This window comes from Emydura macquarii, unplaced genomic scaffold (assembly GCF_026122565.2).
Source record: "Emydura macquarii macquarii isolate MOO-44397 ecotype Brisbane River unplaced genomic scaffold, CSIRO-AGI_Emac_v2 contig_3220, whole genome shotgun sequence".
Lineage (NCBI taxonomy): Eukaryota > Metazoa > Chordata > Testudines > Chelidae > Emydura > Emydura macquarii.
The window spans coordinates 3,523,781-3,549,820 of record NW_027133357.1 but is presented as its reverse complement, the minus strand read 5'-3'; the positions used below and the strand labels follow the sequence as shown (position 1 = coordinate 3,549,820).

Here is a 26,040-nt window from a genome sequence, read left to right as displayed (position 1 = left end):
GCAGTTAGGCCCCTGGCTGGGTCTCTGGCCCTGCTGAACCCAGCTTAGAGAGGCCTTCGAGGCAGGGTGAATAGGGCGAGGGATGGGGGGCTGCTGCTGGGGAAGGCTTGCTGGAGAGCTGGCTTGGCAGCACGCAGGGAGGCTGGGCTCTGGCTCGCTCCCCACGCTGACTCAGCTGCTCCTGCGTGGCTCAGCTAGAGAACACCACGCATGGGGCGGGGCGGCACAGGTGTGGCTGCCTGAGACAATAGCCGCAGCAGGGCCTGGCCGGAGGCCAGCAATGCTTCAAACAGGCCACGGTGTGGGAAGTAAGCTGGCATCCCAGTAACACCGTGCCTGTGGGGAGCATGCTCATGGTGCCCCCTCCTGGCAAGCCGATGAGGATGCGGGTCAGTGGCCCTTTCTCTACATGGCTGCCAGGGTCCCAGTTCCAGTCATGAGGCTGGGCCGTGTTTCTAAGCAACAGCAAAGAACCCAAGGCCCCCGGTCACGCCCTCTGGTGCCCTGGAGAGTGGGGAGGAAGTTCAATGGAGCAGCAATGAGGTACACCAGCTGAGGGCCAGGTCCACAGCCTGTATCTTCTGGACGCAGGGCAATAGGTCAAGTTCAACAAGCAAGTCACCTAGAAGATAGCTGGGCAGGACAGGCACGTATCCCTTCATGATTCTCTTTATTTACAGACACAACAACATCTTGGGGTTCAGTGAAAAGAGCAAGCAGTACCTAGCAAAGCCTTTGCTCCACACATGGGCTGTGCTATCCCTGTGGTGAGGTCTGTGCAAGCACAACTGGTTTGTGTCCTTAGGGGTGGCGAGTGGGTTTGTGCAGGATCTGCAGTAAATGGAATCCAGGTTGACCTAAGAGGAATGCTCCTCTCCATGCCTGTGCCTCTCCTCTGCCTGGTGCCCCTCAGACAGGTGCTACTTCCATCGGCCACCAACCATGCTCTTCCCACGGGCAGCCTTCGAGCTGGAAGGGAAGCAGAGAAGCACCTACTGAAATGTGTTACTTAAAGGAGGAGAGAGAGCAGGCCAGGGCTGGGTTCCTCGGGGACTATGCTCTCTGCCCAGATGGAGAGTGAAGGTGAGACCAAAGTACACTGCACACAGACTGAGGAAATCCTTGGCACAGCCTTCCCGAAGGCCAAATGCTGATCAATGGGCCTTTGCCATTGGCTTTCATGGAGCTAGGGTTTGGCTCTTCGCTAACGCATTTCACAGACAAAGGCTTGAGCAGACTCTTGCACCCAACCAGACCGGCCAAAACACTTTCCCAAGGCAGGTACATCACTCGGCGACTCCCCTTCTCCAAACTCAAAGAGTCTTTTGGAAAATGGGGACGAAGTCAATCCCCAGGACTCAGTAGGGGTAGGAACAGCTACACATTATCTCCTTCCGTCAAGTGGCAGTGATGGTGAATGGATGTTATCTGAGTGCATTGGGCCCAGTTCTCCTCTGGTCTAAGCCAGCGCTCCCAATTTGCACCAGATGCCAGTGAGGAGAGAATCAGGCTCAGTGGGGGCAGGTGAAATTCTCTAAGAGCATTCCCGTCCATGCATTTTATAGTGAAAGTCACCAGCTCTGCTCACTTGGCCCTTCTGCTGACGGCAGATGGGAGGGCCCAGACACTGGTGCAGAGGTGAATACAAGCCAAGACGGTGTCTCTGTGCCCACTAGGATTAGCAAATGTGTTAAAGATCCTGGGCCAGACCCTGGGCTAGTGTAAACTGGCACAGCTCCATTACAGTCAAGGGAGCAACACTGCCTTACACCAGGAAGAATCTGGCCCCAAATCCTCCCCTCAAGTCAGTGGGGGAGAAAAGGGACCTTTATTTTCCAGCAGCCAGTCAATGAGGCTTGTGCCTTCCCTTCTGCCTCCGTCAGGGAGGAGCCCTGCTATTGCTAACTCTATAGAGATGAACAAGGCTCTTCCTTGGGCACAGGAGGCAGGCTAAGATGGCCCAAGTTGCACAAGCCCCAAAACCTATATATCTCCAGCTGCTTGCAGTGCCTGGCAAGTTTAATGCCTCAGCAGTTCCTCCTGTTTATAAGGGTTAGTGCATCCAATCAGGGAAGAGAAACCACCCATGTGACTTAATGACCAATCACAGAGCTCAAGATCCAAATAGAACACTACTCTAAGGAATTAGAATTTTTACTGTAATCCCTGAATCCTTCAAATAAGATGAGCCCAAAGGAGCCTGGTTTCCTTCTTGCTCTGGTCTGTTCACTTCTGCCCTCCCCAAACTCACCCCTGGCCAACATACCATGGTGAAAAAAGCTGCTTAGACCACTAGTTTACCCTCCCCAGATCCAGTTTCACTTCAAACCTGTTTCCCCGTGCAGCATGCATGCAGTGTAGACCAGATCAGCCCCACACACCACAAAGACAGCCATGCTACTCACCCTTTGCTGTAGGGCCGGGTCACATCAGAGGGGAAGAGAGAAGAGAGATTTGGTGTAAACAATGCAGAATGCTCCTAGCCAGCACACATGACTGGGCCTCAGATTCTCAGGGAGCAGGATATAAAGGTGCAGTTACAGCAGAGTGACATTTACTTCACTGTATGGGTTAAAGATTGGCGGATGCCTGAAGGCAAACTCTAAATTACTTCCTACCCACTGGGCTACCCTTGTCTCTCTCTCTCTCTCTCTCTCCCTTGCTCTTCCTCCCTAGAGAGACATCTACATGGGAACGCAATCCCGATTCCTTACGAAGTTCCGCTACTCCAGCAGCTTATTCCCATTCCCCTCTCAAGTACAAAATGACCACATGCCCAAACTGCCCACAGCTGTGTGTCAAAATGTAGTTGCAGAGGGGTTTGATTCAGGCATAGGACGGAAGCAAAAGGGGATGGGAGATGTAATGGGTGGAGCTGGCTGAAAAATTCTGAAATTCAAAATTGTGATAAAAAAAGGACAACATTTTTTTAGAACATTTTCACTAAAATTATGTCCCTTTTTTACATCAGTTCTAGTGATGGACCTGAGTCCCTCCTCACTCACCCTGGTGTAAATCAGGAGTAACCCCCTGAGGCCAGATTCACACTAGTGAAAACGGCATTGAAATCAGAGTTACACCAGTGTAAGAGAGCAGACTCAAACCCACTGATCCTGGTTACATAAAAACGTTCCTCATAAGGAGAAAAAAAAAAAAACTGAGGGAAGAAAAATCAGGAAGCATCTGCCACTGAGGCAAGAGAGAACTGTATCCAAACAGGCTGGTGCCCTGCTCCATCTGGTGGAAACGGGAAATCCCAACATTCAGTGGAGTGCCTCCAATTTACACCAGTGGGGGATCTAGCCCAGGGCCAGGTGGGATCCATGGCACTGGAGGGCCTGATCCTGTCATTGTTATATGTGACAGGACTACTGAGGCCAGGACACTGGTTTAGATGGACTATAGGTCTGAGCCATTCAGGACTGGGCCCTCTCAGTGCCTGCATTTGCCTCACAGAGCACAGCCCATTTCCCCTCCTCCAAAGGGGAGTGGAGATTTGGGGGGATGAGGCAATACCCCACTCAAGGAACTGGGTACTCCCCCCTAGCAATGTGGATTCTGAGATCCACTGGGGCAAGGAACTTCCCCTTATCCGCCTGTAGGAACAACGCTCCCAGGCCCCCAGAATCCCCTGCAGCTGGGTCTCCAACCCATGAGCAGCTCAAACAACTGCAAAAAGGGGATGGGGGAGCAAAAATCAGAGCCAAGGAGGCAGGAAGGGGATGGCAGCTGTGATGGAGAGAGAGGAAAAAGGAGCAGAGTGGAAGAGAGAGAGGGGAAGGGTGGGGGGTGAGAACAGACATTGGGAGAGGGAAAAGGAGGAGGGAAAAATGTCAAGTGAAAGAAAGGAGGAGCGAAGGGAACGCAGGGGACGAAGGCTCTGCAGAGCCCAGGAGAGTGAGTGGAGTAAGAGGGGAGGGGAACGGTAGTGGAGGAACAAAGACAAGGGGAGAAAGGGGAGAAGAGGTCAAAGGGGGGGCATGAGGAGCAGGGAGCCTGAGACCCAGGAGACATCATAGGAGGCAAGAAGAGAGCGGGGAGAGATTGCTCCTTTCTTCTCATCCTAGGACTGAGAGAGACAGGGGTGTAACTAAACTCTATAATACAGTTCAGCCACTAGATGGTGCTGAGTGTAAACTATCATGTTAAAGCTAACCTTGGCCATTCCCGGCAGTGCGTTAAAGGATCTTATATGAATATACCTAGTGCGTATCGATTATCATGCTCAGAAATAAGCTCCATAGCCAGTCTATATCCGATCCAGGAGCATGACATGGGGGGGGTGTCACAGGTGGGATGGAGAAAAAGGCTGGACAGCTCCAGCTGGCATAAAGAGAATTCACTGCCCACATCAGGTATGATGGTGGCAAAATATATCCCCCACATGCACACACTGGACGGGCTTCCACCCCAAAGTGAAAGGAGCGGCAGTATTCTCCAAGGTGGATATCCTGAGTGGATTCTTGCAAATTCCTTTAGCTAAAGACAATGCTAAACTGACTACATTTATCACACCCATTGGATTATTTTGTTTTTGAAGATTACACTTTTGGGGATTACCAGTGCACCTGAAATTTCACAAAGAAAGATGGCAGAACTGTTAACCAACCCAAACAGAGTTGTACATTCCATGGACGATATTCTGATATATGGATCTTCAATGGAAGACCATAACAAAACTCTCAATGAAGTCCTAAGCCTAATCAGCCAGTCCAGATGGAAGCTATGCAAGGAGAAAGAGCATTTTCTGCCTACCCCAAATGGAGTTTTTGGGACAGACAATAAAGATGGAATCACTCCTAGTCCTGAGAAAGTAAACGCCATTCAAAAATTGAATACATTCATTCCTGCACCAGAACTGAGACATGTACTAGGGATGGTAAATTACCTTGGTCGATACCTACAAGGCCTTCCTACAGTGACAAAACCACAGAATGAACTGTTAAAGTACAACACATCTTGGATGTAAAGTATCTACATGTGAACATTGCAGAACTAACAGGCCAATGCAACAGAGAGAACCTTTCATAACAACACCCCTACCAGAGAGACCTTGGAAGAGACTAGCTGCAGATTTATGCAAATCCAGAGGAGATCATTGCCTCATCATAGTGGACTATTTTTCCTGGTATATAGAAATAATGTACTTGAAGGACATAACATGTCACAGTGTTATTGAGAAACTGAAGTGCAGTTTTGTTCACCTTTAGTATTCCAGAACAACTAGTGACAGACAACAAACTACACTTTGCTGCAGCAGAATTTAAGTCGTTCTGAATGAAATATGACTGTGGTCTTATTACTAGCAGCCCCACCTTACCCACAAGTGAATTAAAGAGGCTGAGGGAGCTGTACAGACAGCCAAGAAAACCCTTCAGCAGGAAGAGTCATTCCTTGCTTTTCTGAACTACAGATCAACACCAGTAATTGGATATAGTCCAGCACAACTCCTGATGGGAAGATAACTCAGATTTTTTTCCAAAACTGGAACAACAGTTCTATCTCCAAAGTGGCCAGACACGAGGAGAGTAACCAAATCGGATAAAAAAGCTAAAAGAGCTTATGAACGCTTTTACAACTGTCTTCACTCATAGTATTGTGAGGTCTAGAACCTGGTGACTATGTTCATATCAAATTGGATGCAGAAAAAGAGTGGACAACTCCAGCTGTCGTAAAGAAAAAGAAGGTAGTGACCAGATCATATGATTGAGACCTACAGTGGAGAGTTCAACAGAAACCGTTGATACCTACAGTTTTCTCCTCAGAGAGAACAATCAACAGAGCTAACTCCACAGATGGTAGATGCAGAACAAGATGACGACCAAACCAACCACTGCCAGTCACTGCAACTATGGACAGCCAGATGAGCAAGTTGTTATACATTCAGGTCATGTAATTAGAAAACTGTCTCTGAATCATGCTGGTTAACAGACTGATCCATACTGAACTTCAAAGACAGCGTGGGAGTGTAAATATTGCAAATGGTAGGAATGTAGAACTTAAGGGAGAGATGTGATGTAATGCTAAACTATGTTATACTATTCAGCCACCATGTGGCAGTGTGTGTAAAATACCTTATTTAAGCAAACCTCCGCCATACCTGGCAGAGCATAAAAGGATCTTATGATGAACACATCTGGGGTGTACCTCACTCAGATGTAAGCTCTGTAGCCAGTCAATATCTGACACAGGATCATGACAAGGGAGGCCAGAAGCAGAGGATTACAACCCCACTGCCCATATCATCAGGGTTTGAACCCAGCACCTCCAGAACTCACTGCTGACACTTAAGCTAGCAGCAGGAGTAGGTTATTATTTTAACTGTGAACCAGCCAGTGGAGGTGGATGTGGCTCACCCTGTGTCAGATTAAAGGTGAAGAGATGAGAAGGAGAAGTAACACAGAGACAAGGAGTATACAGAAGGAAAAGAAGAGGGGATGTAGACAGGTTAGAGAAGCAAGGGAGAAGCAGAGGAGGAAGGCATGCAGAAGAACAGGGAAATTTGTCAGTGGGAGCAGAGGAAGGACGAAAGCCCTAGCAGGCTCTGATCTTCCCTGTGTGCCCATGAACATGCAATAGCGACAGGATGAGCCGGGAAGGCAGAGGAAAGGGTGAAGGGAAAAAAAATATAGACAAGGAAGCAGACCGAACAAGAGGGGAGAGGAGTGGTTGATAGTGAGGTGGAGGGTTGAGGGGGGCGGACAAGAGGGGAAAGGAGAGGCCCAGGGGCAAGGCAGAGAGCACAGGAGAAGAGACGTGGTGAGCGGTGAAGGAGTTGTGCCAGGAAGTGAAGTTGGGAGGGCTCTGCTGGGGGGAATGCAGAAGGCAGCCCGGGTACTTACACCTTCTGATGATCACTAATGCGGTTTCGAAGAACATTAATCTGCAAGAGAAATACAGAAGGACAGTAAGGCCTGTGGTCAACACCTTGTGCTGAGCAGGGGGCTGCCAATGGGCAGTGCAGGCAGCGGAAGACAGAGCAGGAACTGTTCTCCCCAATTGACCATCTAGAGCAGCCTGGCCACGTAGTGCAGACAGCAGCCCCTGCTTAGTCCAGGCCAGGACTCAGGGAGACTCTGGAGATGACGCTGGGTAGCACAGGCTGCGTTAGGTCAGGCTGGGAGCTAGAGAACCACAGGGCAGGTCTGTGACCCACAGCTCCAATAGAGAATCCTCTTTCTTCTCACCGCGGCCCAGTCCTGGCTTTCCTCTGCTGCAAAGGGCACTCCCGACCAGCGGACGGGAACGCAGAGAGCAGCCTGCATTGCCGTTCTCAGTGGTGTCGGGCGGGAGATGCTCACTGCCTGCCTTCCATAGAGGAACTGAGGGAAGGAGATTCTTTCTCTGCAGGTGTTCTTCTCCATGCTTCTCTCCTGTGTGACCAGCAGCTCCAGGCCGGCGACAGAACAACGCCTTCTGCACAGAGGTGAATGGATGAGCCCTACCTCCATGGTGGTACAGAGCAAGCAAAAGCTGTTCTTGGCTGGGCCTACAAGGGGCAGCAGCCATCCTGCCAGGGCTCCCGTGAATGAAGCGACACGGGCTCTGGGTCTATGGTACTTGGGCTATGTGGATCTGATGTCTCCTATGCAATCTTGCTACAGCTCTGTGCTTCTCCAGTCTCACGCACAGGTCCTACGTATCCTACTCGTAGGGACCAAATGAGCTGGAAAGCAAATCCATAGATGGCTGGCTAGGAATGTTGGCCATTTGGCTAATGAAGATCCAAACCTGCTGACTCCGCTTGTGCTCAGAGCACAGGGAAAGGAAGGACAGGACAGTTATTGCTCATCCACAGTATAGAGAGGGCTCACGTACTTACCCAGACATGCCTCATGGCAGGGGACACGTGGCTTCCCTTATTGAGTAAGTCCAGATCTTAGGTAGCATTGCAAGCCAAGCAAGGTTCAAACACACTTCACAGAGAGGCATCGAGAGAGCAGACAGCATCCAGGCCCAGCTGGACCCCAGGAAGGCAATAGCCCAGATCAGACCTCACTCTGTACAACTGCCCTCCCACATAAACACACCACTCCACAGCTATACCCATTCACACTCACCCATCCACCTCCTGATTCACCCCGACACTCATCAGAGGGGGTGAAGACATCTTAAAGAGTGGCTACTTGTTTTGGCTACAAGGTGTCTCAAATCAAGTTCCCCAAAATGGAAACACCCAATGTCAGTGGCCGCTTTTGATAATTTGGTTTTAAGAGCAAAAACAAGGATAACAACAGATAATGGGAATATCTAGAGTTATATTAGATTCATAGATTAAGGACAGCAGAGATTTCCCAGGTGTTGCACGATTTATTAAGATTTAACATCAATGGGCCAGAGATCTCCTCAGCCAACTCTTTTAGGACTATCCAGGCCTGCTGATTTAAAAAGTAACAGATACTGTTTAACATTCTCCTCAGTTACTAATGGACTGGAAAGTAATTCATCATCCTCATCTGATGAGCACATCAAATTTCTAAATTTAGAAATATTTATTGAACACTTCTGCCTCTGCTACCTCATTAACAATTTTACCATCTCTACTTCTAATGGGCTTATACCATTGTTTGGATTTCTTTTGTTCCTAGTATGCTTAAAATACTCCTCCTTATTGTCCTTAGACCTGCCAGCATGGAATTTTACTTGACGTCTTTAGCTTCTCTTATTAATTTTCTACACTTCATAATCACTCATTTATACTGATTGTGATCCATTTTCCCTTTCCCCTCTCCTTCCCCCCATTTGGTATTTATGGTTTTTATATATTTCTAAATTGATGTCTTCAATTTCCCGCTGAACCAGGATGGGCTTTTACACAAAGTGCCATCATTCTATAAGTAAGAAAGAGGACAAATCTAATCAACTCTGCTTTAAGAACTCCCAATTTTCATTCACATTTTTTCTGTCTAAATTCCCATCTCCCCTCCAATTAATTTCACTCATAACTTGCCTCAGCTTTGGGAAATTAGCTCTTTTGAAGCACCAAGTATAGTGATTGGGACAGTCCTCTGGTGTGTCCATATTAACAAATTAAGATTGGAAATAAGATATAAATTTATAATGGAGACAGTAATTAACAGTGGAACAATTTACCAAGGATTGTGGTGGGTTCTCCATCACTGACAATTTTTAAATCAAGATTGGATGTTTTTCTAAATGATCTGCTCTAGAAACTATGTTGGGGGAAGTTCTCTGGTCTCTGTTATACAGAAGGCCCTGCTAAATTATCACAGTGGTCCCTCCCAGCCTTGGAATCTATGAATCAATTAACATAATCAAGATATTCTTGGTCCCTAGACAGCCACCAACTTCCTATCCAGTGATTAACTAATCTTCATAACGATGCCCAAAATGGAGTTGTCGTGTGTTGGGTGCAATATCTGTGTCAGAAAATCCTCATCTATAATTTTTAGAAATTCTAAGGATGTTTTTGTATTGGCTGCAGGATGCCTACAGTGGAGGTCGCCAAATTGAAGTCCCCATATCACCACCATTTTTCTGTCCACACATTACAGACAGGTAATTATGGAGTAACTGATCCTGTCCTTTAGTCTGATTTGGTGGTCTATAAAAGACTCTCACCGGCACCTATCCTGGGCTTTGTAAGCTAGTAGATTGATCCATATGCATTCAAGATCCTGCGTTTTCGAGTTATCAAAGGGGTCTTTAATGTAGAGCACGCCCCATTTCTTTCACCCCTCTGTCCTTTGTAAACAGATAGTAGCACTGAAAGGATTCAAACACTGTCAGCAATATAGACCCTGATGCTCCCAGGCATGAGCTGATAAGGGTCAGGAGGAACCTCCCCCTATGGGCAGGATGCTCTACTGTGTGGTTACTTGAACCTTCCTCTGTTGCAGCAGGTTCTGGCCACTGTCAGATAGGGACATGGGAGCTGATCTGGGCTGGCAATCACTCACTCACCTTGCCATCTATCCATTTGTTACCTACCTCCTTAAGTAGACCTCCACCTTAACCCATCCCACTTGAATCTATGGCTCATGGGCACAGATCTCTGCTCGGGCTCTACCCTACACCAGTGGGACTGTCTGCTCCCTCTCAGCCGACTGGCGAATCAAGCACAAATCCGAACAGGAAGCTGCCGGCAGGGGGCCGGGCTGTACTTACTACTTGCTTAGCTCATCGCAGCGAGCAGTGAGCGTGACAATCTGGTGGAGTTAGATAGAAGAGACTATTAAAAGGCAGACACAGGAAAGCACTCAGAGAAGGGAGGTTTTACAGAGAGAGGGCAGGATGCTGTGAAGGGCTGTCGACGCCCGCTAACTTCACTGCAAGTCAAGGGCACTGAGGCCCAGATCCTCAAAGGGAGTTAGGCGCCTAAATGTTTTTGAGGACCTGGGCCTGAACACCACACCGAGCAAAAACCCATAGAAAAGAGAACTAGAGTTACAGGTGGCAGACGCCCTGCTCATGCTGCCACAGTTAGCCACATTCAACAGGGTGTCAGCAGGCAAAGTGGCTTCATCCGCACAACTTCTCAGCCACGTTGCCAGAGCCGAATCCCACTTGGTTCAGCACACAACCACGAGGCCTTTCCTTGTGCCATGGGAGAGTGTGGCTGGTGAAACAATGTTAGTGAAACCGGGATGTAGTGAAGGGTGCATGGGAAACATGATAGATAGCTGACCTGCTTTTGAAAGCAGAGACTATGAGTTCACTGCGCTCCGAGAGGGCATAAAATTATCCAGCAATTTGGAGACTTGTGAGGGTACAAAGCAGGAGGGACTGACAGGTGCCTGGGTGTCTGGGCGTTAGAGAGATTCCGACTGGTTAGATGATCTCCAGGGATCCGCATCTGGCAGGGTTGGGAGCCAGGGTTCTGCCATGCTCACGCACTGTTCACTACAGATCTTGGGCCACAAGTTCAGCTAGCACAAATTGGTGTAACTCTGCTAGAGTCAATAGCACTATGCTGATTTACACCAGCTGAGGGTCTGGCTCAACAAATCTCAGCACGCTGGCCTTTCACTTTTCGAGAGCTGGATTCGAATCCAGGTTAGGGAATGGGGAATCTCAGCTCACACCTGGATGAATCGTTATCCATGGAGTGAAACCACCATATCCGCCAGCCCCAGGCCATCCGCAGGAGAATGAGGGAGAATGTGTTACAGTGGCAGGCTGGGTACAGCAGCCTCAACCTCCAGAGGTCTCCCCACGGCAGAGATGGGCTCAAAGGTACCAGATTGGGCAGGGTGGCGCCGAGGTCAGAACAACCCTCACCTCATATTTCTGCTGCTTGAACTTTTCCTGTAGGTCAAATTTCTCAGCCTCCAGGTTGTGGATGCTCTGCCACAGCTCCTTGGCCTTGTCCCTGTGGGGAGAGCCATGGGGAGTCAGTAAGGGGGTGCAGCGGGGCACTGGGGAAAGGCAGAAGGTTAGCCTTGTGATTCACGGAACCACACACAGCTTTGACCTCCCCAACCCCACTCGAGATGAGGCTCTTTAGTCTCTGCCCCCCAGTAGGGTAGATACAGGGGATTGGAGCCATGCCTGAGTTCACACCGCTTTAGTGTCAGGTTGGGACCTGCTGCCTATTAGCGCATAACCCAGCTAGGGCAATGGGATGCTCTCAAACCATGATGGTGACAGAACTCGGGACTAGGATGTGTGATCACAATTCCCCCCGGTGGCCAGCCCCTGTGACTGTAACAGCCTGCAACTTACTCACAACCCTAGCTCAGTTTCCCTGTTGGCTCCCATACTGGGAGCTTGTGCTGCTGCTGCTCGGGAGTTCAGTCCCAGCAGGCAGCCACAGTGGTTGCACAATGGCAACCATCGCATGTTCCCCCGGCTGCAGCAAGAGCCCTGGGCATCGAGGGGTGATGCAACCCAGAGCGCTGCTGGGTCACAGATCTGCTGCTGCTCTCTCATTCCGGCATGGCACACTCACTGCCTTCCAGTGCTCCCCCATGCGCCAGCACATTCACATGGACATTGTCCTATAGCTCCGGCCGGGCAGCTGTTGCTGTCACCATCTGGAGTGCTGTCCCTGGGTGGGGCGGGCTCCTCACACTGCCTGGTACAGGAGGGGGAGTAACTGGCCTCCCCTGGGGGTATGAAGAGATGGGAGGGGGGCAGGTTGGTTTGCTGCCCTCCTGGGTTAGTGACACAAAGGGTTCCTGGCTCAGGCACATGCCCCCAACTCTCTTCCAGCTGGATAGGTTTTGGAGGGGGGGAGATGCTACTCTACATCCCCCCCGATCCTTACCTCAACTTGTCTTCACTCAGGTGGTCAATATTCAGGGGCTTCCGCCGCTCACTGAGGATCTTCTTCTTCTTCTCCCGCTCTGTTTGTTTCTTCCCGCTTTTCTTCTCTGTCTGAAGACATCAGCTGGCCCGAGTCAGAGGGAATTAAATCCTGCCGTGCCCCAGGTATGCCCCCCATCCCCCGGGCTGGAATGAGTCCCTACAGGCCCATGGACCAGGGAGGTTCCAAAGGGGATGCCCAGCTGATGTTCACCCACCATCCGCTTTGCCCCAACCAGCCTTTCTGAGACTATGACTTGCCATGAGGCTAGTCCAGTGGAGGGGGCACTAGGCTGGGAGCCAGCAGACTTGGGTTCTAGGCTCAGCTCTGCCGCTGACCTGCTGGGTTACATAGTGCAAGTCGCTTGTCTTCTTTTTGACTCAGTTTCCCTTCCCAGCCTTTGTCTTATCTGGTTAGCTTGTGAGCTCCTTGGGGCAGAGACTATCTCTCACTACGTGTGCATGAAGCACCTCGCATAAGGGGACCTGATCTCAGCTGGGCCTCTAGGTGGAGCTATGATACTACCAAAAATGGTACGTCTCCCCAGAAGGGCATGGACAGCACCCAAAACCACGATACAGGAACAACCAGCCACCAAACAAACTGCTCGCCTGTCATGCCAATAAAGTTATGGAGATTGTGAGGCAGGGTCCCAAGGGCCGAGTGCCCGGCCCTGAGAAGCGAGCAAGAGCAAGGAGGCTGCCCTGGGGAAGTGCCACGGTTCTCTCTCGTGGGGAGGGAGAGTGGTAAAGTTTGAGGCTGTGTGTGATGCTCTGGTGAGGACCTTATTGCACAGCAGATCAGGCCTCCACCAAAGAATGCAGGTGCCTTCAGTGAAAATTACTCCTTCCCTGCAGCAGGAGAATTGGGTCCTGGAGTTTTCTGATCTCAACACAATGTCCTGGCCAAACCAAAAGAGGACCGAACCGTGCAGCTGCACCAGTGGCCTTTTCCCCACAGCCTCAGCCCACGCCCCCCCCCCCCCGAGGTTTGTGCTCAGGTTTCTTCTCCCCCAGCTCTCTGCTTGGGGGTCATCCTTTCATGGGAATTTTCCCAGCATGCTCCCCTGGAGGCTGGCCCCTTTAACTGTGGAATGGAGCCCCAGCTACCGTCCTAAAGCAGCCATTTGCCTCTGATGCCTCTAGCGGTGCTAGATAGTCCTTGGCTGCGTTAGCGTGGTTTCTGCCTAGCTCTGTGCCCTGAGGGTGGTCCACGCTCACTCCCTGCACCTAGACCCACCGCCCCAGCCACCCAAGGCGGGCACCAGCCACTCAGTAATGCCAGCCCCAAGGGCTGCAGCAGCCTAACAGCTGCAGTTTTCAGCAGCAGAGTCAGGAGTGGGAGGGGCAGGCAGCTGTCAAGTGAGGACAGCCTCTGCCTGAGGCCAGCTCAGCACGGCCAGGGGCTTTGGGATCCTCTGGCAGATCTGGCTGCCATGGTGACTGGACATGCTGCAAACAGAGATGCTGCCTGCAGTCCATGAGGGTCCCCCACTTGCATCTTGTCTCCAGTAGAAAGCAGGACACACACACGCAGGGAGGGGGCAGAGTGAGGGGGACTCTGGCGACCACCACCATGGCCCGTTCCCAAGAGCCTCAAGCTGGAACCGTACCTTCTGCAGGTAGCCCCCGAAATGCAGCATGTTGGAGAAAGCCTTCTTCTTCCTGGCATCTTCTTCAGCCCTCTTCCTGGCCTCCTCTTCCTCTCTGCGGGCTTTCTCTTCCTGTCAGGGGAGAGCCAGAGCAAGGGGGGTCTAGAGGGAAGCCAGGGAACTCACTGCTGCTGGAGAGACGGACTCTGCAAAGCGAGAGCTGCTGGGAAGGTACAGACGGCCCCAGGCCAGACAAAGGGCTGCAGAGGCACAGGCCATGATAACCGCTTAGATTCCCAAGTACTTCGCTGCCCCTTGCAAGGAGGGACCCGAGTCCCCATGTGACAGAAGCAGCCACTCATGGGCCACAGGGGCCATTGTGTGTCAGCCACGAAGCCCTCGTGCCAGCAGAATGCGAGTGGGGCTCTGACAAGCAGTCACCAGCTTGGACAAGAGGTTTTGTCACCATGGTAACGTGGTCCCTTATCATCATCGCAAGTGGTGCAGGCCCCTGTGAGTCCCTCCATCCGCCCAGCGCCCCTGGGGGCTGGGCGCTGGCTTGGAGGGAAGAGGATCCTGTGCTGAAGCAATCGCACTCCTCCCCATCGCCCAGAGGTTCATTCAAGCTCTCCCCAGCGAGTGCTCACCCAGCCCAGCCCTGTGTCGCTCGGGAAAGTCGTGGGCCGCCCAGCCCGAGGCTGCGGCTCAGCCAAGGGGCCATGGTGGAATGTGTTGCCACTGACTCCCTGGGCTAAGCATCTTGGCCCCGGGTGGGTCTGGAGAGTCCCTGCTGGCTGACCCAGAAGCAGCACTGAAGGGGAGTCCCCCGCTGGCTAGAAGGAAGGCCCCGGCAGTACAAGAAGGGGTAACGGCAGCTGCTCCCAGCAGGGCAGCTGGGGAGGAGCCCAGATGCAGCTCTGTCTCTGAGGTTATTGTCAACCCTTCCCTGCGCCGGGAGGTAGGACACTCACAGCCACGCGGGCCTGGCGCTCCTTCTCCCGTTCACTGCGGATCCGCTGCTGCTCCGCCCGCTCGGCTCGCCGATGCTCCTGCGGAGGAAGAACCAGGCATCAGCTGAGAGCCCAGGGGATGACTCCCCGCCTCCCCATCAGGGATCCAGGGAGAGCTCCCCCTGGTTCCCAAGTGACTGGGGGCCCAGCCCAGCAAGGAGCAGCGTTAGCTCTGTTGGTACGGCAAGGAGTGCCCGTTTCCCCACCACATGACCTCTGCTTTCCCCAGACATGGCTGGGCACCTGGGGGATGGCTGGCAGGACACCACACTACCTGGGACCAAATACTGAGAGGGATGGCCCTTTCCCAGCCCTGGGGTCCAGATACCTCCAGGCTCCTCAGTCTGGATCAGACCTGGGTCCCCTCTCTCCCCTGAGAGAGCATCTTGCTTTGTAGGTCCCGATCCCATGTCTTTAGCAGGGAAAGAACACAGCCCTTAGCTTGGGGGTGGGGAGTAATGGCGCAATCAGGGGCCTCCCCACGTACAATTCGGTCCTTGAGGGAGATCAGCTCCTCTTCCTCCTTCTTCCTGTTCTCGAAATGGGCGTCGATCAGGCCCTGGAGCTCGTTCAGATCCTTCTCCATCCGCTTGCGGTGAATGTCCTGCAGGGAATGTGGCACTGAGCCAGCTGTCGCCACTGCCTTCCCAGAACAGCAGCCACCAGGGCGCTATAGGAGCCAGGGGCGATCTAAACAGGACAGCAGGGGCTGGCAAACGCAGCACTGGAAGGGGGTAAATACCCAGCGGGGCTGGCAGACATGGTATGTAGTCTGCTGGGTACATACCCAAAGGGGCTAGCAGATGTGAGGCTGGTTACATGTTTGGAGGGCTGGCAGACACAGCACTGTTTGGGCATGCCTGGTACAAGCCTGGAGGGGCTAGGAAATGTTGATGTGTGAGTGAATTTAGTGCCAGCCTGACAGCCCTGGTGACTGAAGCCCCCTACTTACCACGGAGCAGGCCCAGAGTCCAGTTGGCACCCAGTACTCACATCAAAGTCCACTTTCTCCCCATCCGGGATCTTGGGAGGCACCAGGTTGGGCATGAAAAGCCTGCAAAGAGCGGCAGAAAGGATTTCTCTCGGATTGGTTGGATCATCTCCATTTGGCTGGATAACATATTACGCCCTTGTTTTACTTCTGCTAGGAGACGCTCTTTCAGAGGTAATCTAGCTTCCATACAGACAGCATGCCACTGTGAAAGGTGGCAGAAGGTAGCGTGCATGTGTGAATTCAACAGTAAGTGTTTGGCAGAGGAGTTAATTCACTATTAGCTTGCTATGATTTTTAGAGGCCCAGAGGTATAACTGCCTAGATAATTGGGTTTACAGAGAGTTATGATGTCATTTTTGGCATGTGTAGACTGTAGGCCCTATTCTACCATGGCAAAAGGATTGAGCCCGCACAGCAAAAATAAAATACTTGTCCAAACTTTTTACCAGTGAAAATCTGGCAAATAAACTTGCCAAAGGCATCATTTGCACACCCCACCATGCCCAGCCTATGTAAAGTGTGTGGGGTGTGTGGGGGAGGGAAATCAGTGTTCAGCACAGGACAACCCTAGCTTGATGCCGTCAGCCAGAGCATAATAGTGGTGGGGGGGGGCTGTTTTTACAATGAAGACACTTGTCCCTGGGCACTGAGTCCCCCCAGCTCTGTTTCATGTGGGTCACTACTGAGCAGCTGCAACAGCTTTGAACCATGGGCAGATTGGAGCAGTCAGCCTAGATGTGACCGGTTTGGGGTCCTGTTGCTAGCCCCCAGGTTATCTAGTCCCCCAATGCCTGTGGGTTTGTGGCCTCTGTGGAAAATGGGCAGAGAGTAGGGTGGCAGCGGACTATGGACGAAATTCACAAGCACAAAGCTCCGGCACCACTTCAGTCTCACTTAAGCCTTGATCTCAAGTGGTTCCTAGGCCTCCTGCTAGCCCCATGCATGGGGTGCATTTCACCCCCTCTGTAGTCTGGCGTTTGCAGTTAAAATGATAATTCCCCTAGCCACCTGCACCAGGAAAGAGCCCCACAGGTTTAGAAAACAGACAGGCTTTCAAGCAAGGACCCAGACGCGAGCAATGCTGCAGCCAACTGCACGTTGCTGACAAGTACCTACAAGATGCTTTTCCATTGATAGTATGTCAGTTTCATCGAAAAGAACAATAGAAGGTTTTGGGGGAAGTGAGTCCTCCAGCAGCTCTGGGACAGACAATTTTGGGCCTCAATTTCAAATATGGGAACCTTAATAGCACCATTGAATGCAATATTTGGGCACTTTGGTGTGTCAGCGTGACGGGCTCATCATACAAAGTAGAGTGTACATAGAAACAATGGCAATAGCCCAGATCCTCCAAGGTATTTAGGCACCAAACTGAAGTCAATGAGAGTCAGGCACCTGAATTCCTTTGAGGCTCTGGGCCAAAGTGTTTATTGGAGTATCCAGATGTACATGCCCTGTTATCAGCACTGAACCACCCACAGCTCTCAAAAGAGAGGCACTATCGTCATCCCCATCCTACACATGGGGAAACTGTGGTGCAGGGTGGGGAAGGGACTTGTTCAAGCAAATCAGTGGCTGGACTAGAAATAGGACCCAGGCATCCAGATTCCCAGTCCAGTCTCGTCTGCCGACCCATGCTGCCTCAGACATCAAGGTGTTTGAATATGAAGGGCTCTCGGAAGGCATCCACGGCCGTTACTAACCAGCAATGAGCCTGGGATGCAGATTTTGATTCTCACATCCAGATCCAAATGGGAAAGAAAGAATTTTGCTTCAGGCTTATCACTCGTTGTAGAGCCCTGCTCATACGGAGAGATGATCAGGGATTGAGCTTGCTGATTGGTGCTTCCCTGCAAACCCCTTTTGTTCCTTTGGACCCCATTGAGATGAGGATGTCGCTAGTCCAGCTCTTCCTTGTAAGGGTCAGTACAAGCAACGTGCGTATGTGGCACCAGCCCAGCGAAGTGCACAACCCCGCCTTTGTTATGCAGCAGTATTATTGCCTGGGCTTAGAAAACTGAGCCTACCTGGTGACACTAGGAAGGGTGGAACTGGGGAATAGGGAGAGAGGAAAGAAAAGGAGGTTTAGAAGGGCAATATCCTTCTAAGGGACCTACAGCATTCAGTGCTCCCTTGCTCTGCCCATCTAACAGGGAATTGGGGCTCCCAGGGATTCATGGGAAGATTCCCATTCACAGGCAGAAGATCCCTTCATCTGGGCAGGTGGTTCTAGCTCAAGTGATGCTCAGGTCGCTCCAGAGAAGGCATGCAATTCTCCAGTTGCTCCGATGAATGCACAGCGGGGGCTCTGACTGTGCTGGAGAATGTGCAGCTGGTCTTCTACAGCAGAAGCCAGAGTGGGAGGTCCTGATTGTGCCACCGAATGCACAAGCTGCTCCAACTGCACCGGTTCTGACCACACTCTCCCCATCCCGTTCTTCTCCTTCATTTCCCTTTCTCTTTACTCTTTTCCCCTTCTTGCTAGTCTCCTTTCTCTCTGTTCTCCCACCCTTTTTGCATTCCTTATTTCTCTTCCCTGCTCCTGTTCTAGGGTTCTTTACCCCTTACCCAGCCTCCTGCTCTTTCGCCGTGCTCTGGCCAATACTGTATTTATTTCACTGCATACTCCATACGGCAGAGGGAGCCTGCACACTTGCACAATCCAAACTTCCCAGCCCACTCAATGAAATGCGTTTCCACTTACTTGGGCTTTGGCTTCAACTCTCCTGCAGGTCCGTGGGAACCAAAGAGAAACACGGAGTTAATGGCACAGAGATATTCGCCTTTCCACTTAAATACAAATATCCGTGATGGACTGGGCGCCCCCAGGCCTCTTTTGCTCCATCCCTTCAGGCTGTGCTGCAAATAAACTTACAGCATGGAGTCCAGAAACCAGGCGATTAGCTAGGGATGGGCCCAGGCTGTCAAAATCTGGCCACATTTCACCCCACATACAGTTTAGGAGTATTCAGCTCCTTTCCTAGTGCCTGGTCCAGCCAGCTGCAGAACTCCATTGCAAAGGGTAGGCCCTGTGTTTGCCTTGACACCGATGTACGCCCCCCACAACCTGCAGATGCTTCATATATTCATAACATGGCTCTCTGTGAGCTTCCCATCCCCACCCCATGCAGGCAGGCAGGGGTCCCCCTCGGGGCTGGGCACAGGGGACACATTGCTTTCAAAAGCTGCCCAAACGGAGAGCGTAGGCTCGGGCAGCGTTTGCAGACACGTAATGCAGGACCATGCTCTTTACGGGCGTGCCTCATCTACAAGAAGCCTGCGGTGTGCTCGCGCCAGCAGGGAATGGAACAGCTCCCATTGAGTGCCAGGTACAGGGCACCTGGTCCTAAGGTCAGGGCTTGCACTCGTATCCAGCCCCACAGCCTATCAGAGCGAAGCCATCCGGATGGAGGTGGCAGCCTGTGTCCCCTCCCCCCCGGTCCTGCTGCTGCCTAGTGCCAGGTGCTCACTCTAGTCATGGGGTATGGGAGAGGGCAGCTTGGGGGTCAGGAGGTTTTGCTGTCTCCTCTTGCTCCATGCCCCGTCCCCCCACACATCCCTGCAGGGCGGAAGGGGTGTATGTGAATGGATGATCGCTCCTTCTCTCCAGCCCAACCCGCTATCTTGGCATGGAGCAAGAACAGATACGTTACTTTCCCTAGACTCCTGCTCGCGCTCCCCCTCGCCGCCTGTGGGAGTCACAGAGCTTTAGCCCCTGGCCACGTGTCCGATCCACAGCCCAGGCACGTGCTCTCCGCTCCAGGAGGCGGTGGGGACAGGTCGGTGGGGCCTGAGCCTTTCCCTCACTTTATGCCCAGGAAGCGCTTCCCATCAAGACAGGGCCACAGATTTTTAGTGCCTCCATTTTGGGGACCTGAGGTGCAGGTGGCCTCATTTGAACAAAACTGGTTGACCAACTGGCCACTACGGGGCATCTTGTTTAATGTGCCAGCCCCAGCGTTGGGAATCCTGTGATGTTGGGTGCAGTTTAGGCGCCTCCAGCTGCCTTGTGGGAAGTAGTGGGAGGGCTATGGTGGGATCTCCAAACACAGACATCCATGAATGGAGCTAGGACAGCTCTCCAATGTCTCCTCCTCACAGAGGGGGCAGAAGCAGAGCCCCGTGAATCGCAACGGCTTGGCTTTGGGGAGGCGCGCGCAAACGCGTTCTTCAGGCCCAGCGCAGGCAGCCTGAGGGTGCAAGGCCATTGATGTTGGCAGGAGCGGAGAGCTCCCTGTAGTTGGCAGGGTTGGGCTCTCAGGGCCAGATTTGAAGTGCTTTTGCAAATCCCACTAGGTGCCTCTTTGCAGCGTTCGGCACCTAAATACCTTTAAAAATCTGGCTTTTAATCCTACACTGTGCTCTGAGCGCCAGTTGATACATGCCCCAAGGGGAAAACAGGTGAAAACTGTGAAAACATGAGCTCTGTGGAGTTTCAAGGGGAGACATCCCAGAGTCACTCCAAATCAAGCCCGAGCTCACTCAAAAGGCCTGTGAACCCCAGACAAGGAGTTTCCATTTGCGGCACTTGAGCTTAAACCCTGAAATCAGAACGTCCCCTGGCTTCACACCACAGTGTGTGTGAAATTCTACCTTATGCAGCACAAGGCTATCACGGCAATTTCACATGACCCGTAGAAGCCTCGTAGGGGCCCTCTGCATGGGCCGGGCGAGGGAGATTCCAGCCCGGCTGCGAGCCTTTTGCACAGCACGAGTCAGAAACTCCATTATTAGTGGTGGATGAGTTTAACATTGAAAAAATCTCCATGGAGTGGTGGGGGTCTGGGGCTTAGAACAAGTGAGACCGGGCCTGGACTGACCAGGGGTGTGAGCAGACCCCTCTCCCCACTCTTGCTTTTACCTTCTTTGTCTTTAGCTTCATCTTCGTGTTCTATTTTAAAAGAAGAAAAGAGAATTTGATCACAAACATGCCATGCAGGCAGAGACATACATACCACATCTGCATTCCCCACTGAATGCCCTGAGAAATTCCTAGCATTCTTCACAGGGGGTGGGTCAATACCAAAGCGCACAGTTGGCATTTCGGTATTGAAGGATCACGGCCGAGACAGCTCTGTCCAATTTTTGCACTGTAAGGGGCAGATTCCAATATTAGGCATTCTGGCAAAACTTAGGAGTGGGCCCACTGAAACCTGTGGAGCCAGGCTGGATTATCAGCATTGTAATGGAAACCAGACTCCAGCTTTACGTCTGGAAATGGGCTGAGGAAAGATCCAGATCTCTCTAACAGTGGAAGGATGCTGATGCCTAGCAGCGTTATTTCTCTCTATTGACCTTATTTTATTAACGTTTCAGTGCAGATGGGGTGCTCTTGCTATACACCACACAGAGGATGGTGCTGAGTCTACCCCCTCTAAAGACAGGGGACTGTTCACACTGCTCGGCCCTAAATTGTGTTACTTGTGATCTGAATTCCAATACGCTTCTAAAGGCTAGGGGAACAGGGCGAGGGAAGGGTTACCCCAGACGTGGCCATGTTAGGGCTACCCTTGGATGCAGTCCCTGCAGAACTACAGCTCCTCTGCAAGCTTAACCCGCTGGTCAGTCCGTTACGTGTCCCCTTCTGTGCTGAGCTACAGAGAATATGAGGCTGTTATAGCCCCCAGCTAGGGAGCCTGGCTCTTGGGTACAAGCTGTGGCAATTCAAGCTTTTAGCTCTGGTTCAATCCCCAGTGTCAACCAAGATGGCGGCCACCACACAAACCAGTGGGCCAGTAAAGAGTTAGGAGTAACTGGAGCCATGGCTCTGCCCACTACCTGCCAGCTGCAGAGCCAGTTGAATAGGAGGAGGCGGCGTTTGCTGCAGCTTGAAACGGGCTGACTCTGCATATTTCCCTGCACTGTAGTAGGAAAGGGCAGTCCAGGGAGTCACTGAGTCTCAGGGAGCATTTCTGATGCACAAGTTCTCCTGGGGCTCTTTGTGGAGCGGTGCAGCTGGGAATCGATGGGCAGGAGTGCGACTTAGACATGATGCCTGCAGAGGGGAGCAAGTCCTCCTCAATTTGGGTGGAGGTGTGTCTCCACTTTCCCCAGCTCGATCACCAGAGCACCTGGGCCAGTGTAGCGGGGTATCCCGCTTACAAGCAAAGTTCTCCTCTTGGACCTTAACTCTGATATCCTGCACATTCTAGACACAGTTCTGCAAAGCACCAACAACCCCATGGTACAGAGCTGATAGGAGGTATGGGTCCATAGTCTGGAGATAGCCTGGGTTAATGACATGGGATCTTAAACATCCCTGAGTTTTTGTAGCTCAGCTCTGAAACCCAAACCCAGGGATTGTGCATTTCAGTGGACTGCCTAAACAGCACGAGATCTCTCCTACGTTCAACCACATACCTTCTGCTGTGGTTTCCACAGCCTCCTCCATGTGCCTGTCTTGGTCTGTGGAACAACATGCAAGGTGAGAAGAGCAACTGAGGCTGGCTGGCGGATAGAAGTACATGTCATAGTGAGCTGGCCAGAGGGGTATCAGAGAGGGGGAAGGCAATGTGGCCACGGAATGGATAGAAGTAACAATTCAGGTTGCATAAAATGGGAATTCACCTGAACCTTTACCCCAAACTCCACTGACTTTGATTTTTATTGACGCTTTGAGGAGCATAGAGGGGGAATGTCCCCCTCATTTCCACCTGACTCTGCCCTGTCATATTCCCAGCATGACTAGAAGGGGAAGGGGCCCAAACGCCATTAGAGGTTGCTCTTGTGGTATTTCTAAGGGCCTGGCAGTGCCACACAGGGACATCCAAGTCAAGGTCCATCACTCTCCAGGGCAAAAAGGGATGCAACATGCTCAGCCCCGGGAGGAAAGGGGGGGGGGCACAGAGGGAGTGATTTTCATTGTTCCCTTGTACCACCACTGGGCAACCGAAGAAGTGGGAACTGCCTTTAGTCATTCCCCCTCTTATCCTATCACACGCTCTATTTATAGCACTGGTGTAGCTCAGTGCCTCCTTCCACCAGAGAGAGCGGTGTTGCAAAAAGAATCCTCTGTGGCAGTTAAAGAGAGGACATTGGTAGGTGAGTGGGGCTGTAAGAAGGGACTTAGAGGACTGGCGCTAACTAGAGGAGAGAAAAAGGAACATAAGGAAGGAACCAACCAACCAACGGGAGAGTTTGGCGAATGGATGAAAGCTAGAAATGCAATGATCCAGAATGGATTCAGGTATGATCTTAGGGAAGAAAAGGGGAGGGGAGAAAGATGAAACAAGCAATTCCAGGAGGCAATGGGAATAAAAAAAGTCATACCCCATCCCATAGAGAGATTAGATACAGCATTTATGTATGTACAACATATCCACAGACATTCTATATGCATAATGCTGGGAAGCAGTGGGGAAGTGAAAGAAGAAGAAATGTTTTACTACCGTCTTCCTCCTCTATCCATTCTTCCTCTTCTTAAACATGGAAAGTGGCAACAGTGAAAGGAATAAGTGGAAAAGGTTAGTCGGGTATCGTAAAGCTGTGGAATCTAGCTAGAGCGTCCCCTGATATTTCGTTGATCTCTACTTTGCGCCACTATGTCCTACCGCTTTCCTGGTGTCTATCATATTCGGCTGTGCAGGTGTAGCCCAGGCATTAAAAAAAGCCATAGAATAAGAGACACCAGCTTCCATTGAATTATCACATCCACATTATTATTGTAGACAGGCCCGAGCTACGAAAGTTGTCAATCCTGAATTCTCCCCCCGTGCTCAGATCTCAGGATTTAGTTGAGGCCCTGTCTCCGATTATCAGCACTAATAAAACAAATGCCACACTCTTAGGGTGAAATTCACCCCCCCGTGCAGAGGACTGGAACAACGCCTCTTAAGACTTACATTAGCCCTCTGGGTTGTGTCAATCTGCTGGACGGGGGTGAATTTCACCTTAACTGAACATCAGCTAAAGCAAAATGTATGTAAAAGTTGGAAGGAACATTCACAGAACCTTTCTGTACAGTATTCGCATTGTTCTGCCCACCTGCAGTCATCCCACCCCTAACCATTCCAAGCAAAATAAGAAACAAAGTATCTAAGTAAGCCAATAGCAAGCACCCCTTGCCTTCCTGCTCCTTCCACACAAGAGAGAAAGACCTACCTTCTTCAATGCCCTCCTCTGCAGAAACGGGGAGAGAGAGAGAAAGCAGGTTATTGAGGTTGCACTGATCGTTTAAAGCTTCAGCCTGTGCTGATGGGCAGAAAGATGCTTCTCTTCCTCTTACCTTCCTGTTCCCTGCAAAGCAGAATGAGAAATGGTTGGGTTAGAACATTGAGAGAAATGTGCAACCAATGATTGGTTCTGGGGGGCAGAGATGCTCAGAATTTTGACGAGTTGTATTTTCATTGAAAAATGCTGATTTGCCAAAAACAAACTGGTTTCAAAACGGTGTCAGTTTCCATGAACCTCCTGACTCAAAAAAAATGTTGGAAAAACGTTCCGCAATCATCTAAGTATTTTGTTTTGACACTCTCTAAAGGAAAAATTCTGGTTCAAGATGAATTTGCATTTCAAAATTTAAAATAATTAGACTGAAAAAAAAAGTCAAAAAGTTCAAAATCCAAACAAAATGTTTCAAATTTCAGATGTTTTGCTTGACCCAAATTTTTCAGTTTGTTTGACTCAGGAACATTTGAGAGTCTTATTTTTCATCCCAATTCAGGATTGGGAAAGTTTTTGGACTCAATAATATTTGCAGGATGGGAAGGCCTGATTCCCATGCAACTTTACTGGAGGGAGTTCAGAGAGCCCTCCTATAGCTAGTTTATACTACTTTGTGTTATGCATTTCTTCAGGCTGTTTTGTCCCCCTCATTACATGACAACAGAGATGGAACCATGCTGGAAAATTTTGTCTGGCTCCAAGTCCCAACTTTCCCAAAGTCTGGGCATGGTGGGACCTGCAGGGCTTGGGTCACACCCACCAGTGGTGTCAGAGGGGTGGTAAAGAGAAGCACAAAATCCAAATACCTCATCATGGCTTTCATTTATGGGAAGGAAGGATGCTCTTATGAACTGCAACTCTGAGGATCTACTGATGAAAAGTGCTGTCTAAGAACTAGGGAATATTATTGTTGTTACTACTAATAAAAATGCCAGAGGGGTAGCCGTGTTAGTCTGTATACAACAAAAACAACGAGAGTTCTGTGGCACTTTAAAGACTAACAAATTGGTTAGTCTTTAAAGTGCCACAGAACTCATGTTGTTTTTACTAATACAAATGTGAGTCATTCCCAAAATGACTTCACTCTGCAGTCACCAGCTTCAGACAGGGCTGGGTAATAATGAGAATGGATGACTCTCTATGGGACTTGAAGTGGTTGCACCCGAATTGCAAAGGCAGTGACTGAGCAAGCTGCACGTTATACCTCTGCACGAAGAGGACGGGCTGTGGGAGGGAAGATTTTTAAAGCCCAGCACTTACTCTTCATATTCTTCGATGATTTCTTCGACGTCCGACATTTTCACTTATCTACCAGGAAAAAAAATTAGAGCGTTAAAAGCTACAGTAAAAACCACAGCTGCACCGTCAGTCCTTCATTCTGAGACATGGGAACAGGATTTCTGTGTCTGTCTGCAATGAATGCCAGGTAACTCCTAGGCCCACAATTTCCTACATAGCCACTGATCGTGGGTGCCCAACTTGGCACACATTTGGACTGATTTTCAGCGGTGCTGAGCACCCTCAAGAAGCTGTACTCTCCACCTCTGAAAAATCAGGCCGACATGGCATCAGGAAATCATGGCATCCAAAAATCAGTGGCCACGTCTGAAAATTCAGTTGCTGTGCAAAATATTTACAGCAACTCAACGACAGCCGGAGAAGCCTGAATGATCTGGCCAAAGAATAAAATATTTGGTGTCAGTTTTGTCTTGCTTCACATTCCCATCACCTCCTCCTCACCCTTTCCTCTGAGCAGCATGCAGATGAGGGAATGGAGGCCCGGCACAAAGAGCTCATGGCATGCAGATCTATCCCATCCCCTCAGTCCCTGAACCTGGTGCTTAGCTACCTTGTTCGTGGGTGGCTTAGAAAGGCATGGAGACAGGCAGCGAAGTATCGAGCTGGAGCTGGATTAGATGTCACACAGTGCAGTTCGTTTGTGGGTGTGAATAAATCCATTGTCTCCCCGGCTTTTGTGTTAAAACTCAGTTGTCATTTGGGATCCTTTTCCCCC

At 50.8% G+C, this 26,040-nt stretch overlaps 1 protein-coding gene across 8 annotated transcripts; it reads right to left on the bottom strand.

Annotated features, from left to right (window-relative positions):
• Nucleotides 1-653: 653 nt before the first annotated feature.
• On the bottom strand, nt 654-25,308 carry TNNT2 (troponin T2, cardiac type). 8 transcript variants are annotated; one of them, XM_067531750.1, is made up of 15 exons: nt 25,287-25,308; nt 23,964-24,098; nt 23,252-23,281; nt 22,224-22,268; nt 20,725-20,754; nt 18,568-18,589; nt 17,891-17,914; nt 15,863-15,923; nt 15,357-15,473; nt 14,831-14,908; nt 13,881-13,991; nt 12,230-12,339; nt 11,242-11,332; nt 10,129-10,169; nt 654-969 (listed from the first exon to the last, which is right to left on the bottom strand). In XM_067531750.1, exons 1-15 carry the CDS (start codon nt 25,291-25,293, stop codon nt 921-923), a joined length of 951 nt encoding a protein of 316 aa, XP_067387851.1. In that variant the 5' UTR covers nt 25,294-25,308; the 3' UTR covers nt 654-920. The 8 variants fall into 8 exon arrangements, with proteins under 8 accessions (XP_067387851.1, XP_067387850.1, XP_067387852.1 ...); XM_067531749.1 differs by lacking the exon at nt 10,129-10,169 and adding an exon at nt 6,843-6,883; XM_067531751.1 differs by lacking the exon at nt 10,129-10,169 and adding an exon at nt 6,843-6,883 and having other exon boundaries at nt 23,252-23,278.
• Nucleotides 25,309-26,040: the final 732 nt, after the last annotated feature.

Bases quoted from the DNA above. Each gene is read 5' to 3' on its own strand.
- TNNT2 (XM_067531750.1), bottom strand. The intron at 14,909-15,356 runs GTACGTGGGGAG...CTTCCTCCGCAG, and splicing joins TCTCCCTCAAGGACCGAATT to GAGCATCGGCGAGCCGAGCG. The intron at 970-10,128 runs GTAAGTACAGCC...CTTCCCTTCCAG, and splicing joins TGCGATGAGCTAAGCAAGTA to CTCGAAGGCTGCCCGTGGGA.